General features: G+C 41.3%; 2 protein-coding genes across 21 annotated transcripts in view; one reads left to right on the plus strand and one right to left on the minus strand.

Moving 5' to 3' along the window:
* Eri2 (ERI1 exoribonuclease family member 2) overlaps positions 1-19,650 on the minus strand; it is a 48,216-nt gene that overhangs the window by 12,733 nt on the left and 15,833 nt on the right. For 8 of the 16 annotated variants that reach the window (XR_010058149.1, XR_010058143.1, XR_010058180.1 and 5 more), the window contains 2 exons: positions 14,893-15,575; positions 10,045-14,526 (listed from right to left, as the gene is read on the minus strand). The gene's annotated coding sequence lies outside the window, so the exon portion shown is untranslated. Of the gene's footprint in view, positions 1-10,044; positions 14,527-14,892; positions 15,576-19,650 lie in introns of those variants that run through there. The other 8 variants (XR_005492893.2, XR_010058185.1, XR_005492882.2 and 5 more) reach the window with 4 other exon arrangements.
* The window catches only part of Acsm3 (acyl-CoA synthetase medium-chain family member 3), a 26,677-nt gene continuing 7,027 nt past the window's right edge, over positions 1-19,650 (plus strand). Inside the window, 11 exon segments of one of the 5 annotated variants that reach the window (NM_033231.1) lie at positions 1-68; positions 6,758-6,905; positions 7,735-8,008; positions 8,619-8,829; positions 13,181-13,388; positions 14,010-14,153; positions 14,347-14,503; positions 14,741-14,820; positions 16,330-16,453; positions 17,441-17,521; positions 18,724-18,825. In NM_033231.1, coding sequence (NP_150234.1) covers positions 7,808-8,008; positions 8,619-8,829; positions 13,181-13,388; positions 14,010-14,153; positions 14,347-14,503; positions 14,741-14,820; positions 16,330-16,453; positions 17,441-17,521; positions 18,724-18,825 — 1,308 coding nt within the window. In that variant the 5' untranslated portion in view covers positions 1-68; positions 6,758-6,905; positions 7,735-7,807. 5 annotated transcript variants of the gene reach the window in all.

Genomic DNA, 19,650 nt, shown 5'->3' on the forward strand with positions numbered 1-19,650 from the left:
GAGAAATTGGCTTTCTCTCCCATTAAGCAGGTCTACTATCACTCCAGCTGTGGGAAGCAGTATCTTTAGTGAGTATCCTATTTCTTTTCCTGTGTAAGACTTCCTGCAACTGTGCAGGCTTTCTTTATAAACGTTTAGCAAACAAAACCCAGCAAGTCCAGAAAATGCTCTGTGAATGCATGATGGCAGAGCTGTTTCTCTCAGAATCTTTCAGCTGCCATGGGAACAGAGGAGGTGGTGGGAAGAGAGCACCCACAGGGCACTGCAGGCAGAGAGGCTGAGTTTTCACTTTAGGCTTTTGGGTGGGATTTGGGTTTTAATGCTGGGTTCATGATAAAACGTTTTGGGAAGAAAATTAAGTGAGTAGGGGCCAAATGTTTTCTTTGTTCCCTTCTTGTTTGACTGTCCCCTGCTCAATGACAGATGAAAGTTCATCTCCTAAGTATTCAAAAGTACATAGATTACCTCCTAAAAACATCATCTCTCTAGGACAAGGGTCATTCTAAAACAGTATATTGATGGTGGGAGGGTGGGAGTTAAGGTAAGGATTTTTTGTGGATGAGAACCATGGCGTTTTCCTGTGCTTTGAGGCTTTGTATTTGCCAAACTGCTGTTGTTATTTGGGCTACTCGGGGGAAGGGCTTCGTGGAGATGTGGGAAGGTGGAAGATCCCTCTGCCCCGCCATCTCTATGGACCCGAAGTTCATATTTCAGATGAGATTTTAAATTCTTTCAAAAGCATATCCATCCAGACAGCGGTGCCTTTCTTAGAATTTGTCTTAGCAACACTTCGAGGCTTGGTGTAAAGTGGAGATTTACCATTCAGAAGTGATCTTTTCATCCACCTGCGAGGGGTTTTACAAATCTGGGAAGTGGATGCTGGAAGAGGATAAGAGCATTGTAAAGGCAGGGACTGACAGCCTTGTTGGGAAGAAAGAAATATTATGGGTTTGATGAAGGGGTGCTGATATTTCTTTTTTTATTTAAAATGTGCTTAGGATCATTTTAAGTTCCAATTGACTGGTCAATTTTCTGTTCTTTTAAAAATATTGTGAATTTTAAAATGTTCATTTGCGATAAGTTCTTAGTATCCCCATTATTGCATACTTACCCATGCATTTTGATCATGTCACCCTTTATTACCCTCTCCCATCTCCCTCCAGCTCCTGCCAAGCCCCTGCTTCTCCCTGAGAAGCCCCTTCCAGTCTCAATCTGTCCTGTACTGTTCCGTGAGGGTTTTGCATGAGCATGGGTGGGTGGCTATTTACTAGAATGTTTATGAATGAGTTATCAGTGGCTACATCAATGTACTTTTCAAAGGTTCTGAATGGGAGAGTTTTGTATGGGGCTAGGGGAGGAACAACAAACACTGAACTCTGATTCTGCTTGGCATTGGCAAGGTGAAGATACTGTATTTATCCCCCGGGGTAAACACTTGCACAGTTGTTTAATAGTCTATAAACTTGGGGAGATTGGTGGTCTTATGTTAACAGAAATATTCTCAGCATTTGATATAGGCCTGTCTTGGGATGAATGGACACACTGTTCAGTGGGTGTGTGTATGTTTGAGGGTGGTGTGTTTCTCTGGAATGTGGAACCATAAATCAATCCAAAATGCTTAGCACATTGTAGCCACTTGTCAGATCTCAGCAAAACTGGTGCATCCCTAGAGACACTTTCCAAAATAGCCTTGTTTTCTCCTGCTTAGCCTATTTTCCTTTTCACATAACATTGTTTATTCTTTTTACTTCATTTACATGTGCCAGCCATGATAGTAGGCAGGACTGTGTCTCTATCCCCCAATATGCTATCTATATCTGCAACATTTTAAACACTCAAGCAATATTTATTGAATAGATAAATGAATCATAGTAACCTACAAGTAATATGTCTGAACCAGACCAAATTCTTGCCTGAACCAGGAACTATTTCTTCTTCTTCTTCTCTTTCTCTTCCTCCTCCTTCTTTCTCCTCTTCTTCTTCCTCCTTCTCTTCCTCATCCTCCTCCTCTTCTTCTTCTGTAGGTCTTCACTTTCTCATTTCCCCCACCACTTTCTCACTTTTTAATTGGGTACTTTATTTACATTTCAAATGTTATCCCCCTCCCAATTCCTCTCCCTTGAAAACCCCCAATTCTACCCTCCTCCCCCTGCCTCTCTAAGGGTGATAACCTACCCACCCACTCCTGCCCCACCATCCTATCATTCTCCTATGCTGGGGCATTGAGCCTTCCTTCACAGGACCCAGGGCTTCCCCTCCCATTGATGACAGAAAAAGCCATTCTCTGCTATATATGCAGTTGGAGCCATGGATCCCTCCATGTGTACTCTTTGGTTGGTGGTTTAGTCCTTGGGAGCGCTGGGGAGCTTGGTGGTTGATATTGTTTTTCCTCCCATGGGGCTGCAAACCCCTTCTGCTCCTTCGGTTCTGCCCCCAACTTCTCGATTGGGGTTCCTGTGCTCAGTCCAATGTTTGGGTGCCAACATCCACATCTACATTCAAGGTTCTGACAGAGCCTCTCAGGAGACATCCACATCAAGTTCCTGTCTGCAAGCACTTTCTAGCATCAGCAAGTATTTGGGTTTGGTGGCTGCACATGGGAAGGACCCCTAGGTGGGGCAATATACTTGTTAACTATTTTTAAATAACATTTGTATTAGGAGAAATGGCTTCAATTATTCATTTAAATTGCAAAATGATAGGGGCAACTCAAGGGATCATCAATGATTAATGAAATAATATGGCAGCTGTTTAGTACAATTCAATATAGCTATTTTTTTAAGGACTGAATAAAGAGCTCTATGTACTGATATAAAAAGACCTCCAAAACCACATTAGTGAAAACAGATTGGATGTGTTGATAGTGAAAATCTCAGGTTACCTACTGTACACAGCTGGAGGGAAAACAGCTGGTGGTCATATCTGAGAGGCCAGGAAGAACAATGGCTCCTGGGAGCCATTACAACGAAATATAAAAACTTCAAGACAGAAAGGGGCATTTTTAAATGTATATCTAAGGCTTTTGAGCCATTTGAAGACATTGTACCAAACAGTAAAGGTGGGTCTGCTTCTGAGAATGTGTTGTTGGTTACCTCTCCATCAGTCCAACTTTCAGTCTTCTGCACCGGGGCAGAAAGGCAAAGTTGAAAGAAACTCAATCCTAAGTCTGTTAAGAAGATGGAGTGCAGCCAAATAAGCAGCCTTGAGGCCTTAATCCTGGGGAAACAGCCTCAGAGAAATACCTGCTTTAAAGAGCAGGCTGCTTTTTTAGCCTTGAATTTCTGTCATTGCTTTTTCTCCACAACTATTAGGTCAAAGAACATTTTGGGACCTAGAAAAAGCTCTTACCTTGGGAAATTTCCTCCTTATTTTTCTTGTATTTTAAACTTCCTGTTTCGTGTGAGTTCAGTTCTGAGCCCTCAGCCAGACAGATCCTCAGTAGATTCTGCAGCAACAGAATGGTACTACGCCAGCTCTTAACAGTGCCCAGTGCCGGTGACCAGAGCCACACATGACCATCAAGCATTGAAGTACACTCATTGTAATCAAGGAACTGAGTTTTCTTTTGTTTTACTTCCTCACTTTTATTAGTTCTTTGAGAATTTCAAACAATGTGTTTTGATTATTTTTACCACCAGCAGCCACTCCTCACAAATCTATAAGGAAGCAGTGTTTCTTGGACACAGTGGGGCAGGTACACAGGAACTCAGAAACTTACCACATCAGGCACAAGGTCTGAGCAAGCTCAAAAGTCCCAGCAGAGGGAGGAAGGCGGGCACAAAGCTCCAAACCTTAGTTAAGGCATTCTTGGCAATGAACTGACTTTAAACTTGTATTTATATTAATGGAAACTGTCTCATGTGGATAATGCATGTAGTCATATAATTCTTGTTAAGGCAGTAGATACACCTCTTAAGACAACTGTAGGGGCTGGGGATTTAGCTCAGTGGTAGAGCGCTTACCTAGGAAGCGCAAGGCCCTGGGTTCGGTCCCCAGCTCCGAAAAAAAGAACCAAAAAAAAAAAAAAAAAGACAACTGTAACTCTGCAGTTAAAAATTCCCTCTTCCTTTACCAATCCTACAACAGATAGAGGCCTTATATCCAAAATATACAAAGAACTCAAGAAGTTAGACCGCAGGGAAACAAATAACCCTATTAAAAAATGGGGTTCAGAGCTAAACAAAGAATTCACAGCTGAGGAATGCCGAATGGCTGAGAAACACCTAAAGAAATGTTCAACATCTTTAGTCATAAGGGAAATGCAAATCAAAACAACCCTGAGATTTCACCTCACACCAGTGAGAATGGCTAGGATCAAAAACTCAGGTGACAGCAGATGCTGGCGAGGATGTGGAGAAAGAGGAACACTCCTCCATTGTTGGTGGGATTGCAGACTGGTAAAACCATTCTGGAAATCAGTCTGGAGGTTCCTCAGAAAATTGGACATTGAACTGCCTGAGGATCCAGCTATACCTCTCTTGGGCATATACCCAAAAGATGCCTCAACATATAAAAGAGACACGTGCTCCACTATGTTCATCGCAGCCTTATTTATAATAGCCAGAAAATGGAAAGAACCCAGATGCCCTTCAACAGAGGAATGGATACAGAAAATGTGGTACATCTACACAATGGAATATTACTCAGCTATCAAAAACAACGACTTTATGAAATTCGTAGGCAAATGGTTGGAACTGGAAAATATCATCCTGAGTGAGCTAACCCAATCACAGAAAGACATACATGGTATGCACTCATTGATAAGTGGCTATTAGCCCAAATGCTTGAATTACCCTAGATGCCTAGAACAAATGAAACTCAAGACGGATGATCAAAATGTGAATGCTTCACTCCTTCTTTAAATGAGGAAAAAGAATACCCTTGGCAGGGAAGGGAGAGGCAAAGATTAAAACAGAGACTGAAGGAACACCCATTCAGAGCCTGCCCCACATGTGGCCCATACATATACAGCCATCCAATTAGACAAGATGGATGAAGCAAAGAAGTGCAGACCGACAGGAGCCGGATGTAGATCGCTCCTGAGAGACACAGAATACAGCAAATACAGAGGCGAATGCCAGCAGCAAACCACTGAACTGAGAATAGGTCCCCCGTTGAAGGAATCAGAGAAAGAACTGGAAGAGCTTGAAGGGGCTCGAGACCCCAAAAGTACAACAATGTCAAGCAACCAGAGCTTCCAGGGACTAAGCCACTACCTAAATACTATACATGGACTGACCCTGGACTCTGACCCCATAGGTAGCAATGAATATCCTAGTAAGAGCACCAGTGGAAGGGGAAGCCCTGGGTCCTACTAAGACTGAACCCCCAGTGAACTAGACTATGGGGGGAGGGCGGCAATGGGGGGATGGTTGGGAGGGGAACACCCATAAGGAAGGGGAGGGGGGAGGGGGATGTTTGCCCGGAAACCGGGAAAGGGAATAACACTTGAAATGTATATAAGAAATACTCAAGTTAATAAAAAAAAAAATTCCCTCTTCCGAAAAAGCTGTTTAGTCAGTCAATAAGTATTTACACACACACACACACACACACACACACACACACACACACACACACACACACAAACTCAAAGAAAGCTGCGTGTCTCTGACGGCCAAGTTTTGGGTTTAAAGGCTAACATTATTTTTCAGTTAGTTTTAACTTCAATTGGATCAGAAAACTGGATCAAAATGCATATACTACAAGGCAAAGGTGGCAGGACTCGTAGGGATAGAAGCCTGAGTGTAACAGACAAGAGGTCTGGGTCCTCACAGAATTTATAGGCTTGCACCACCAGACCACTATAGACCATGACTTATCCAGTCTCCTGCTCACTTTTAACAGCTTTGTGAATTAACAGTGGCTCTCCCATCTTTAAATAGTTGAGGGGAAAAGTGGAACAATACTGTGTAGCACTGAAAAGTGCATGCCAGTCAAGTATCCATGGTCACAGAAAGCGTTTGGAAGAATTTGAGCACATTTTCTTACTTATGTACCACCCACATCTATGGGGGAGTCAGGTATCCCAAGAGAGACAATATGGCCCAGGAAGTCACCATTTACCAACCCTCATTCCATTGAAAAGCAGTAGGCCAGGTGCTATGAGGACAATTTTGCATGGCTGAGCTCAGGTTTCAGTTAAGCACTCCTCTCTGACAGAGGTTCTCTCAGTCTCTGTACTAACAAAAGGTGAAACTGAGAGCCGGCTCACTCTTCAAATACGATTGCAGTGACTAGGTGGCAAATACACCCTACTCCATGATTGTCTGACTCAACAGGCAATGGACTTAGCCAACATCCTAAAGACCATTGTGTCTCACTTGAACACAGAAACTTGTGTGGCGAATCTTGTTAAAAGATTTAAATCCACTAATTCAACTGATCTTGAGTGGGACCTAAAGATTATGCACTTCTGACAAGTGCCCAAGTGGATCAGTGATTCATAGATCCCAGGCTCTGAATGAGTGGATCTCAACTTGGGTTACATTACAACTCTGAGTAAAATGTGAAACATCACATAGGTCCACTCCCCAAGTGCTAACTTAATTGGCCAATGATCCAGGCATTAAAATTTTTATAGAAATCTTTCCAGGTGATGCAATGCATAAATGGGATATCAAGTCACTGCTTTGCTGGAATCCTGCTGGCCCAAAGTAAAGCCATTCAAATGAGAGTCTAAAGACCCAAGTTCAAACCCTCATGCCATAGGGTAAAGTCTGCTGCTTCCTTTGCTTAAGGTTCACTTTCTTTGCAGGTGAAAAACAAGGAGGCTCAAGTGGAAAATCTAGAAGAGCTCAAGATCACTGACTTGTGAGCTTCTCACACAAGGAGGTGGACACCAGGAGCGCCTGGGTTTCAAATGCATCCAGTTCATCAACACGATGCCTAACCACCAAATCCATGTAAGATAAAGCTTGGCTAACATCTGGTATTTTTGTCCTGTTTGAACACTTTATCATTACGGAAATGATTCTACATAGCCAGGCAGCCCTACCACACAGCTAGAATCACTGTTAAAATTATGGTTCAGTGATTGTGAGAGTTAGTTATGTTTTACTGTAGGAAAATCGTGGGAAGCTTAAAGAGCAGAAACTCAGTTACAGTCCTGCAACACTAAAGCTGTATTTTTATAGCCTCAGTCAAGTAACTGCATTTGTGATCAAATTATTTCCCACAGAAGAAAGGAGGAGTAGGTGGCTGGGAGCATCTCCCCTCAGAAGCCCTGTTATTATATCTCCAAGTGTGGACTCGATGGTAGTGTGGGCTCCTATGAGGAGCATGGGAACCACAGCCTATAAACCAGACAGACTCTAACATGGACAGTGCTCTCAGGCCCAGCTGATACTAGCTACTCTCAATTTCTTCATCTGTAGATAGTCTGTGGTGTTTTCATATGACTGTAGGTCAGAAGACTGCAGAGTCACAGAACACTGAGACCTGCATGAGTCAGGAGAATGGGCAGATAGATGTGGATTTGAATCCAAGCCAATGGCTCTGGTTACTTTCTCTATCTGTATACAAAGATAGCAACAGTACCTCCTTTACAGGGTTTCTCTAAGGATTTAATGACAAGAATAGCAAAGCATCAAAGTACAGTGTTTGGCATGTAGGGATACCCAGAAAATGATGTTGAGAGAGTGCTGAACAATTACAATAAAACTTAGCTGCATTGGGGGTCTTACTACTTTGTAAACAAAAGACAAATACATGTCATTTTTACCTGTCTTTTAGCTGGAGTAGTCTGCATGGAAATCTCACATTCCAAAACAATTAATAATATTGATACTAGCTATCTCTTGTCACCATGGCAATGTTACTTCGTGCTAGGTGTTTTCACCGCCTAGCAATCCCTGATCCCAGGAGAATCTTGTATAAAGATTACAGAACAGCGATTCCTCAGAACTTTTCCAACTATGAGTCCATGAAACATGACTTCAAAATAGAGATTCCAGAGTATTTCAATTTTGCAAAAGATGTTTTGGACCAATGGACCAATACGGAAAAGGTATGGAGCAAATGCCACTTAGACTACAGTGTTTCAGCTGCAAGCATTCATGGCCCCCTGGGGTAGTCAGCAGTGGCTACAGAGAGTTTTGCTGCCAGGAGGAAGTGATCAGTGGAAGTCAATAGCTGCGAGTGACATTTGAAGGTAGAAGGGTACTGCTGAAGTCCCATAATGTACAGAACAGTCTCCAAACATGGACTTGTCTGGCCCACAATGCCAGTGGTTCCATCATGGATGCTTGAGAAAGCCTAGGTTATATTAATGCATTCTTTTTGTTTCTTTCCCACTTTTAAATAAAAAAGGAATAAAAAGTGACTCTGAGAGTCAAAGTGTCAAGAAATGAAGTATAGATACATCCATGAGGGAATGATGGGATATAAGAATTCTAACTGTGGGGTGGGGAGGATCATGATAAATGAGAAAGGACCTGGTCCCAACGAACTGACATGGCTCCCAGCATGTAGAAATAGGAACTTCTGAGTGATCTGCACTTACTTCATGTATGTCCTGACCTCTGAGTTTTCTGCAGAGAATGTGTTTCATTGAGTCAGCTGAAATATAATTTAACTATATAACAACCTCAAGTCCATGACTGCTCTGCTTTCCTCAGACTGGAAAAAGACTTTCCAATCCAGCCTTCTGGTGGGTAGATGGAAATGGAAAGGAGGTGAGATGGAGTTTTGAAGAACTTGGGTCTTTATCCAGGAAATTTGCCAACATACTCACAGAAGCCTGTTCCCTGCAAAGAGGAGATAGAGTAATGGTGATTCTGCCCAAGATCCCAGAGTGGTGGCTTGCAAATGTAGCCTGTCTGCGAACAGGTTCGTATGCTTACACTCCTGATCACATGTCAACAAGCCAGGTTTATCCACACACCTAAGTAACCATGAGACATTTATCTGGGCACAGTGTGTTTTGGCAGCATTTAGTAACTCTGCTTGAAGACATGCTCCATGGGTCTTAGGTACATCTTGAAAGGATACAGCTATTTCTCCACCATTCCTTTCATGTCTCTACCATTAGGCTTCCTGACCCTATCATGACAAATGCTTTCTGCAATGTTTGTGCTCATTCCTATCTCCTGACTTTTCTGCATACCATCTTCTATGCGTGGTACTTCTTTCCCTCAAAACTAAGTTCATGTCCAAGTCTTACTCAACTTTCAAGTGTCCAACTTTTTTTTTTTTTGCTGTTTGGTTTGTTTTTTAAGATTTAATTATTTATGTGTATGAGTGTTTTTCCTGTATGTGTATCTGTGTTTTATCTGTATGCCTGGTGCCTACAGAGGCCAGAAGAGGGTATCATCACATTCCTGGGGAACTAGAGTTAAAGATGGTTGTGAACTCCTTTGTGGTTACTAGGAATAAAACTTGGGCTTCTGTAAGAGCAGCCAGTGCTCTTTAACCTCTGGGCCATCTCTCCAGCTTCCTCAATCCTCAGTTTAATGTTGCCTTCTCAGACAACCTTACCCTGATATCTCCCCCTAGGTGCTATCTTTCCTAAGCACCTGCTTTAGTTACTGTTCTTTTGCTGAAAGAAACACTATGACTTGTGAGGTTTGAACTGGACCTCTACCGGGATCTCCTGAAAAGAGACTCACAGAGGTGGTGATCAATGCAAAACCAAGAGGAGTTTAATCATTCCAACATATTGGGGTCATCTCACTTCAAGGGAAAGACAACCCCGAGCAGATTTTAACAGGGGATTATATACCTTGCAAACAACTGGGGCAGAATTTGCACCATGGTAACTAGGCAGCATACTATGCACATTTGGTGGAGTGAAATAACCATCAGGTTGACTCAGTGTATCATTCAGGACTTTCCTTTGGGAGTCACAGGTAGCTTTGTGTGATAGTTTGGCTTGCAGCTGTTCCAGGAACTAAACAAGATTTTTTTTCTTCCTGGAAGGGAAGGGCCCTTGTGCTGGGAGGTTTGTGGTAGGAATTTTCCCACTGGCCTTAGATTGACCCCAACTCTGGCTCTTTCAGACTAAGTCAATTTATATATTAAACAAGCATTTAATTCACAGCTTGCTTATAATTCCAGAGGCTCAGTTTATTTTCATTATGGTGGGAAGCAGGCAGGCATGATGCTGGAACAGTAGCTGAGATCTTACATCTGATCCACTAGTAGGAAGCAAAGAACAGGCGTGACTGGACCTGGCATGTTTGAAACCTCAGAGCTCACCCCCAGTGACATACTGCCTCTAATAAGGCCCCAACTCCTTCAACAAAGCCACACCTCCTAATCCTTCCCGAATATTCCACCAACTGAGAACCAAATATTCAAATATGTGGGCCTATAGGGGCATTTTCTGTTGCAGGATATTTGATCACACTGTGAGCCCCGAGACTGTGTTATTTACTGAAAAAAAAAAAAAACAAACCTGTTTCTAGTTGTGGTGAGGCTCATCCATTATCACACGCCATTAATCCCTCTGGCTGAAATACAGACACACCCTTAGTACACAACTTTAATACCAAACAATTTAGGTAAAGTTAATTTGTGAAGGAAGCACTCATAGATAAAAGTGATGTCTAATTGAGTGGCAGACAAAGAGATGAATTAGAGAAAGATTTGACAGAATAGACCATGTCCAACTCTCTCAAGAAGACAGAGGAAAGAGAGGCAATGTAAGAGTGAGCAGAGCAGAGGGAGAAAGAGAAGGAGGCAATTTTACCAGGGCAGGTCGTAGAGAGAAAACAAGCAAGACACAGGTGAATACTGAATGAGCCAGAGAATGGGAAGGAGCCAGAAAATTAGAACAGATTTCCAGAGTTAGTCTGAGGCCAAACATGGCAAGAGAAGCCAGATTGAGTCAGTCATCTTGGAGAGGGGTTTGAGCCAGAACAGTTGAGTTGAACCAGCCAGAGCTCAGAAAGAACAAGAAAGGGTGAGCTTATTCAGCAGCAAGTCTCAGAGACTGAAAACATTTTGGGCCTAAATTAGCTTGTAGGGAGGCTAGAAGCTTCCAGGACTAGGCCTAGGTTAGCAGGTGGGCAGTAAGCCTCGGGATGATAATTACATAATTACATCACATGAATAAAAGTTACTTTTACAATTTTCATTCAAACTACCACAGCACCCTAAAATCATTTGTGTGTGTGTGTGTGTGTGTGTGTGTGTGTGTGTGTGTGTGTGTGTTACTATTTAAACATTTTGGACACAGTATTTGCCTATATATAACCTGCAAATCCCATAAGGCTAGGTATGCTCTTAAAAGGCCATTACTATAGTAGCATATCTCTGTAACTACAGTAATTATAGTAAATGTTCAATAAAATATCTGCTGAATTAATGTTCTGATTGTCCTAATATACCAAAGTATTTAGTGGCACTCTTTCATTAGAGGATAGCTAAACTATTCTATTTCATATAAACATATAGATTATATGCTGAAAAACAGAGCCAATTTTCAGATACCTTTCATATTAATTCAGTAAAGGGAGGCAATTGAATGGCAATTGAATTGCATTGTAACAACCAGGATTCTCTAGAGAAACAAACCTGATAGAATGAATCTCTATTCATATATAAACAGGACTTACAAGAATGGCTTATAAGTCTGACTATGGTCTGACTATGTCAACAATGCCCAGCTTGCATTGGAAAGTCCAAGAAACCAGTAGTTGCCCAGTCCATGAGGCTGGAGGTCTCTGTTCATCTTTAGTATGTGCTGGAATCCAAGAGAAGTAGGCTCTAATGCCAGAGAAGGCTTGCTGGAGAGTGACAGCAAGCAGGCACAAAACAAGCACTTTCTTCTTCCTCATCCTTTGTCTAGGCTGCCACTAGAAGGTATGAGCCAAATTTAAGGTGGTTCCTCCCACTTCAAAAGATCCATATTTAGGGCCAGTCTTTCCATGATTCAGTCAAGAAAACTCCCTCACAGGTGTATTCAGTCACTTGAGTTTTAGTTAATTCCAGATGTGATCAAGTTGTCAGTCAAGAACAGTCATCACATATATCTTAATTAATACATAATTAATTTCTTCCCCCATTTCTTTCCTTCAGCCCCTCCCATATTCTCTCCCTCCAATGCTTCATACACCTCAACTCGAGTTGCTAGCTTCCTTTTCTTTTGTTACTGTTACATATATGATGCACAAACATAGAAATGCAACCTGCTGACTCCCTGTTTGTGTTTGTGAAGGTACAGTTTCAGAGTGACCACTTTGTATTAGATAATAATTTGGGTGCTCATTCCTGGAGGGGCTAATTCTCCGTCTCTCTGCAGTCATTAGTTCCCTACAATTCTTTGTCTAGGAGTGGGAACTCATGAGATTTCTCCTCCTTCCATGTTAGCATGTCTTTAACTCAGGCAAAATATCCATTCATTCTTTGAAAACAGAGCTAATAGCTAAAACATTAAGTTTTATTCTAAACTCATTATATGCATTCACTCATTTAACCCTGGAATAATTCTATATGGGATATATTTTATAATTCTGACTTTATAGAAACAGAATCTGAGGACCACAGAGGTAAAGGATTTATTTGAGGCCCAAGTTTACGGGTGTCTGGCTCTGGGACACCAACATACTATACCTTACTTTGTAATTTATGACAGGCAAGAGTAGAACCACAGAAATGATACATATCTCAGGAAAAAGCAAACAATTCGTGTATTGTAAGAGGCCCTGGACTGGAGTGGTGACATGTCCAGGTCTGGATTCCAGCTGTGTACTCTGAGTCCTGTAGTTTCACTGACATTCGGGAGCTAGAAGGCAAGCCATGGAAAGCTGCTCATGCTAGGCATGTTTGGACAGGGACTAAATGAGTTAAAATACACAAAATAGAATAATATCTGGTGCTCAAGCACACCACCAGTGCTGCATACTAGTTTTCAACCAAAATTCCTCCAAGTTCAGTGTTATGGGTGATCTTCAAATACAAGAGAGTCAGTCAGTCTTAATACTCTCACATTAGGGGAAAGGGTCATAGACTTCAAATACAAGACAGCCAGCATTGATGCTCTCATGTTAGGGCAAAGAGTCACAGACTTGGAGACCCCTTGAAAGGCATTGTCAGGACAATGAAAGACAAACAGATTTCTCCCCTGGTTAATTCATAACTCATTCAGAGACACATAGAATGTGAATATATTAGTTACACTACCCTATCACAATAGAAGTTAACCTTGCTTTTAAACATTATTTTTCTATTCCTTTAGGGACAGTTTTAATTCCAGGAACCACTCAGCTGACCCAGAAAGACATCCTCTACAGGCTACAATCTTCAAAATCAAAGTGCATTATTACTGATGATACTTTGGCCCCAGCAGTAGATATTGTAGCAGCTAAATGTGAAAATCTCCACTCCAAATTAATTGTGTCTCAGCACTCCAGAGAAGGCTGGGGGAACCTCAAGGAGATGATGAAGTGAGTCCACTTAATTTTAGAACAGTGCCCTACAAAGAAAGGCAGTAATGAAAAGACTATCCAACTCAGTGAGCTCAACAAAAAGAAAAGCAGTAAGTAAGGAGAATATTCAGTGATTGTTACAGAACTAACAGATGGCAGTGCAAGCTTCTGGGTAAGAAGGGGTGTGGTTGAGATAAAATAAATAAGTCAACACAAAGCATTCTCTGAGGAAGAGAATGGTGTATAACTGGCTTATTAAGGAGTTCTCTTGTGAAAGATAGAAAGGGTGAAGAATTGGACAGAGGAAGAAATTCTATGTATTCCCTATGTATTCTATGTATGAAGCTCTGGGCTAACACACTGGGAATTCTGGCCTTTGGATGGATCCTCAGGGCTGTGACAATTGAGTACCCACAATGATCAGTTTTGGATGAGAGCTGTCTCTAGAAGATGCACAATCTTGAAGGTGGCTGCTCATATCTCATAAGTCAAAGGATGGAAACAGAGGTAGCTTTTATCTTGGGGCTGAATCCAAGTCACTGATTCAGACGCAGAAAAGGCCCAAAGCAGATGATGGGTTTTCAAATCCTCCTCAGAGGTCAGTCATTCATAAAAAACACTGTAGATTGTCCTTTGCAGATATGCCAGTGACAGCCACACCTGTGTGGACACAAAACACAATGAGTTGATGGCCATCTACTTCACCAGTGGGACGACTGGGCCTCCGAAGATGATTGGACACACCCACAGCAGTTTTGGTTTAGGACTGTCTGTCAACGGAAGGTATTTTCCCAGAACCGTGCCTACAGTACACAACCTGCAGAAAGAATGATTTGTAGACTGGCTTTTAAAAAAATTGTTTTCCAACAAATTAGACACTTTTGTAAATTTATATATTTAAACTTTATACACATTTATATGCATGTAATTCCTACCAATTCAACAAATTTATAAGACGGTGCTATTTGTATTCCAGGTTCTGGCTGGATTTGATAGCCTCTGACGTGATGTGGAATACGTCAGATACAGGCTGGGCAAAGTCTGCATGGAGTAGTGTTTTTTCTCCGTGGACCCAAGGAGCATGTGTTTTTGCACACTATTTGCCCCGTTTTGATTCAACTTCCATCTTGCAAGTAAGGCAGCACAGAGGAGGTTCCTGGGGAGAAACATGTTAGCATTAGTGGTGCCACTGATGGGATTGGCAACTAAAGTAAACACGGAGATTGGGAGGTTTTAGATGTCTACCTCTGCAAAGCCCACAAAGACAGGAAAAGCTGCATGTCCATGAAAATAAACAATTTTACATTGTGCTGTGCCTCTAGCCAATTAACACTGCAGTTGGGACAGAGTTTGCTATTTCTCAACCGCAGACCCTCTCCAAGTTTCCCATCACTGTCTTCTGTTCTGCACCAACTGCCTACCGGATGCTTATACAGAATGACATAACCAGGTAAGACATGTTCATAAACAGATACTCAGTCAAGGGAGAGAGGAAGAGGAAGTTAGAAAACGAAAGACCCACCTGTCCAGAACTGCAGCTCTCACTAGTTAGTACAGTTCAGTTCAGTGTCTTCTTTCTCTTTCTCCTTTGAGTTCTTCCTGACATTTTGTAGATGGCTGCTGTGTCCAGAGCAGGTTCCTCTAAACCTGGAGAGGGGAGGGGAGATTAGACCATGTCTTGAGCTCTGAATGCAAAGGTTAGAGTTTTTAAAGAAGAGGAGGGCCTTTAACTTTGGGTTGATAGCTATTCCGTAAGCTGAGAGAGTAGACAGGTTTCTCCTTGCAAATTCTCAGAAAGAACAGAAGAATGAATGCTTTAAATGTACTGATTCCATTTTAAATGCTTGATTGTTGCTCTGAAAAGAAGATACTGTTACAGCGTTTACAGCTCAGCAATTCTGGTCTCATGTGTTGAAGAAAAGCACAGCTCTTGCTCCAAAGAGAGTAATATACAGTTTATTCTGAGCCAAATGTGCTTGTCAATGGGTCGAGGCCATGGATTCAGATGTGCAAGCGATTATATAAACTTTCTAGTCACAGAACAGAAGGAAGGCATAAATCAACACATTTGCCCATCACTCCTATGAGGGAGTCCAGAAGGAATTTCTTCTTTAGGTTTCTAGTATTTATAATAGTCTTGGTTTTAGAGTTTGTGCAAACCAGTAGTCTCCTAAGTTCAACAAAATATTCTTCCAAAAGTTTTACCTAATAAAATGAGAATAAGATTAAATACACAATTTAGTAATAAATGACTATTAAGTGTCCCAGGGATAATTTTGGCCCTTCATGAAATCATCTCACCACACTCATAACATGCTGCTGTCCAGCCTGTGAGGTCCTTCACAGAGACGTGGCATCTTCAGAGGACTTTAGTTCACAGTTATGAGGTAATTTTTAATTAATGATTTAAAATACCATCACTGAGCCATGTGTAGAGAGGCAGAGACTGAATTCAAAGCTAGCCTAACCTACACAGCAAGTTCCAGAGCTACATGTTTATAGGTGTGTGTATGTGTGTGTGTGTGTGTGAGAGAGAGAGAGAGAGAGAGAGAGAGAGAGAGAGAGAGAGAGAGAGAGAGAGAGAAAGAGAAGAAGGAACAGACACAGAGAGACACACACACAGAGGGGAGGAGATAGGCAATGGGGGTACCTTCTTTAAAGATGGTGTTTCTTTGCAACAAGTGATTCCTCCCTACCAGGGAAGGGAAAGGAAGAGAAAAAAGAAACCTGGCGTTACAGCAGTCTTCTTACTTTGTATTAGAATGCTCTGCTTATGGTATCAGGTATTACTTTATATCAAAACGATCTGCATATGGCCTCCAGTGTTACTTTCCATTACAGCTGTTTCTGGCATCAGGTGCTATATTGTGTCAGAGCAGTCTGCCTACTTTGTACTTCTAATTTCCATGTCTCGCTATTTTTTCTTTGCTAACTAACTCACTCCCTGTTTTTGGAGAAGCTATAAGTTCAACAGTTTGAAGCACTGTGTGAGTGCCGGGGAACCCATCAACCCTGAAGTGATGGAACAATGGAAAAAGAAGACAGGACTAGACATCTACGAAGGATATGGACAGACAGAAACGGTACCTGCCCCACTGAACTCAGGGCTAGATGGGAATTATATAAATAAAAGCCAAAGTTTCTAATGTGTCTTATGATCACTGGAGGGATACTAAAAGGTATGGTTAGGAAACTATTTCTTAAAAATAAACACTTGAGAAAACCTAATTGAAAAAATATCTGTGTGACATTTTTAAGAAGAATGATTAATTGACCAAGGTGAGAATGTCTCAATGGTTTTAATGAGAAAAAGGTATTGGATCTATGTGACAGGCTGTCTAAAGAAAAAAGTTAAAGCTGTGAGTGAGCTTCTGGTTCCCTGGAGATTCCTTACAGAGCAGCGGCTAAAACATCCCTATAAAGCCTGCACACTAAAGGTAGAAGGAGGAAGAGCAAGGTTGTTTTACATTGTGAGTTCAAAACCATCCTGGGCTGTGTGCATGAGCAAATACATAAATAATAAGGTAAAATAAAAAATGGGCTTTTTAAAGAGCTCATGCAGATAAATAATTGTAGGAGGTTGCATGGCCTAATGGTAGTGTGCTTTCCTAGCACATGCGAGGCCTCAGTTCAATCCTCAGCACCAATAAGAAGCTCCAGAGATCAACAAAGCAAGAATGAAGTGGTTGTTTTGTAGCAGAAAGGGAGACAAGATGATCAGAGAAAGGGAAAAGTGGAACATTTTTCATTGGCTTAGTTTTAACATTTGAACTTTTAAACCATGAAAATTATTACCTGAAAACATTGAAATTTCAAACTTAAACAACTATGAAAATGGACACTTTTTTTTAGACACACCCAGCATAGTGATCGTTGTGTTAATCTACATGAAAATGTTAGCATATTCATGTAGTTTTTTTTCTTATATCTCTATACTCTGTGACAGCAGAGTTGATGGGTCTTAGTTGACCCTGCTGCACAGCTGAGTTCTCTGTGGACTGAATGCACAATAGATGGAGGCATAGTTTACATTGCTTAAAGTGTTGCCGTACTTTGTTCTCCTTGCCTAGGTGCTGATCTGTGGAAATTTCAAGGGGATGAAAATTAAGCCTGGCTCAATGGGGAAGCCCTCTCCTGCTTTTAATGTGGAGGTTTGTATGTCCCCTTCCAGGGGACACCATACCCACCCTCCCTCTTTAGATGTGAAACACCTTAAATTCTAAACCAAAGGAGAATTGGGTGAGAAATGTTGGCTTAAACATCTATATCATGCCATGAATTCTGGGCATTTACAAGATTTGACCCATTTAATTTCTAGAAAAATCTCAAGATTTACTACTAATAAGACCACTTTGCAGAGAAATGAAAGAACTCAGCCCAGTGCATGCAGCTCAGACCCCTGGAGTGGGAACACAGTCTCAAGCAATCGGGTTCCAGTGTTTGCACTCTTGGGCACAGTATGTAGAGGCAGGATAGGGCCTGCTGAAGGGTTAACCAGGTCCAAAGTGGCATGAGTTCATAGTGGCTGCAACACACACTCCTCTCTCTGCCTGCCTGTGTGGTTCCTCCAGCCTTTCTTTAACTGTGGTTCTTAGTACCGTCTGATGCCTGAGAAGGAGAAGCGTTCTATTTCCCCATCTGTACACTTTAGGCAGTGTTAAAATTTTCTCAGGTCAACCCAGATTCAAAACTTAATGTAGACAAAGGATTTACACTAGTATTTATATTAAAAAAAAAAAAAGCAGGGGTTGGGGATTTAGCTCAGCGGTAGAGCGCTTGCCTAGCGAGCGCAAGGCCCTGGGTTCAGTCCCCAGCCCTGGAAAAAAAAAAAGAAAAAAAAAAAAGCCACAGTGGCGAAAGGGATCAATTTCCAGAGGACAAGGACCTACACTTAATTGGAGCTCAGTTGTAAGATGGGAATCAATGTTTCCCAAGTTTGTGAAAACACACAAATGACAAGGTTACTTGTTTGAAACATTATTTCTCTTCCCTATGACACAAGCCACTAGAATCCCTGTGTTACAAAGACATATGGCTCAATGACAAAAGCAGGTTGCAAAATTTAAGTGATCCTAATTTTTTCTGTCTATAAATGTCCTAAAAGACATTGCCTAAACATGATTACTGCTGGGTGGTAGAGGTAAGGAAAATTTTTACTATTTCACATTTTGGTAATTTGCATCTTATAACTTTTGTGCAATGATAACTTGGGTAAATAATACACTTAGAATTTTAAAGCATATATAAAATGTTTTTTTAAGCTTATATTCTGGCCCAAAAGATTCAAAGCTAAAATTTCAGATGTGGTATTAAATTAAAATTTCCTTAAATAAATTGACATGTTTTATTCTAGATTTTAGATGAAAATGGCACTATTCTTCCTCCTGGACAAGAAGGGGATATTGCTGTTCAAGTTCTTCCTGATCGACCATTTGGCCTTTTTACTCATTATGTAGTAAGAGCTTTATTTTTAAAATATGTTTTTTATTTATTCTTCAAAAGTGTAATTCCAGCATTTGGGACACAGAAGCAGAAAGGCCACAAATTCAAATTCATCCTCAGTTACTACAAAGCCAGTTTGAGGACAGCCTTGAATACCTGAGACCCTATACCAAATGTATTTGGTCACTATTCCTATTTTTATAAAACACACCTAGGAATTTTCCTGACAGATTTATTGCTCTGAATAATAGTCCCACAGACAGGTAATCAAAGAAACAATATCCTTGCCAATATTCCTCTCCTTGGAAGTGAACATCACAGGTAGCTCTTAGCTATGCTTTCCCAACATCCATAGATCCTTTTCAACCAGGAAACGCACACACCCATTTTTCTGAAGTCTAATTAGCTCTCCTCCACTCCAGAGGAACTAGAGAAACAAGAAATAGGGCCACAGGATGAAGTAAATTCATTTCACTAGACACTTTCTCATCTCTAACCATGGTATACAAATTAGAACAGCATTTATATCAATATTCTAAGAGGTCCAGATCATACCTGCCAGTGACCTTTATGGAAGGTAGCAATATTTTGTTGGTTTTCCTCTTATGCCAGTTACAGAACTGGTCTCTTCTTATGCAAACAAAACCAAGCCAAAGAACACATCTGCTCTGGATTAAGCACTGTGCTTAATTCTTTTAACTATCTCTTTCTATGCCAATGTTAGGTATCATTTTGAAAATGGCTTAATTGTGCCTATGCTTCAAATCTCAGGGATGCTGCAACATTTACCTTATGATCTACATAAAACAGCCTCCAGGAGTTGTACCAAGTCTCTGTA

This window comes from Rattus norvegicus, chromosome 1 (assembly GCF_036323735.1).
Source record: "Rattus norvegicus strain BN/NHsdMcwi chromosome 1, GRCr8, whole genome shotgun sequence".
Lineage (NCBI taxonomy): Eukaryota > Metazoa > Chordata > Mammalia > Rodentia > Muridae > Rattus > Rattus norvegicus.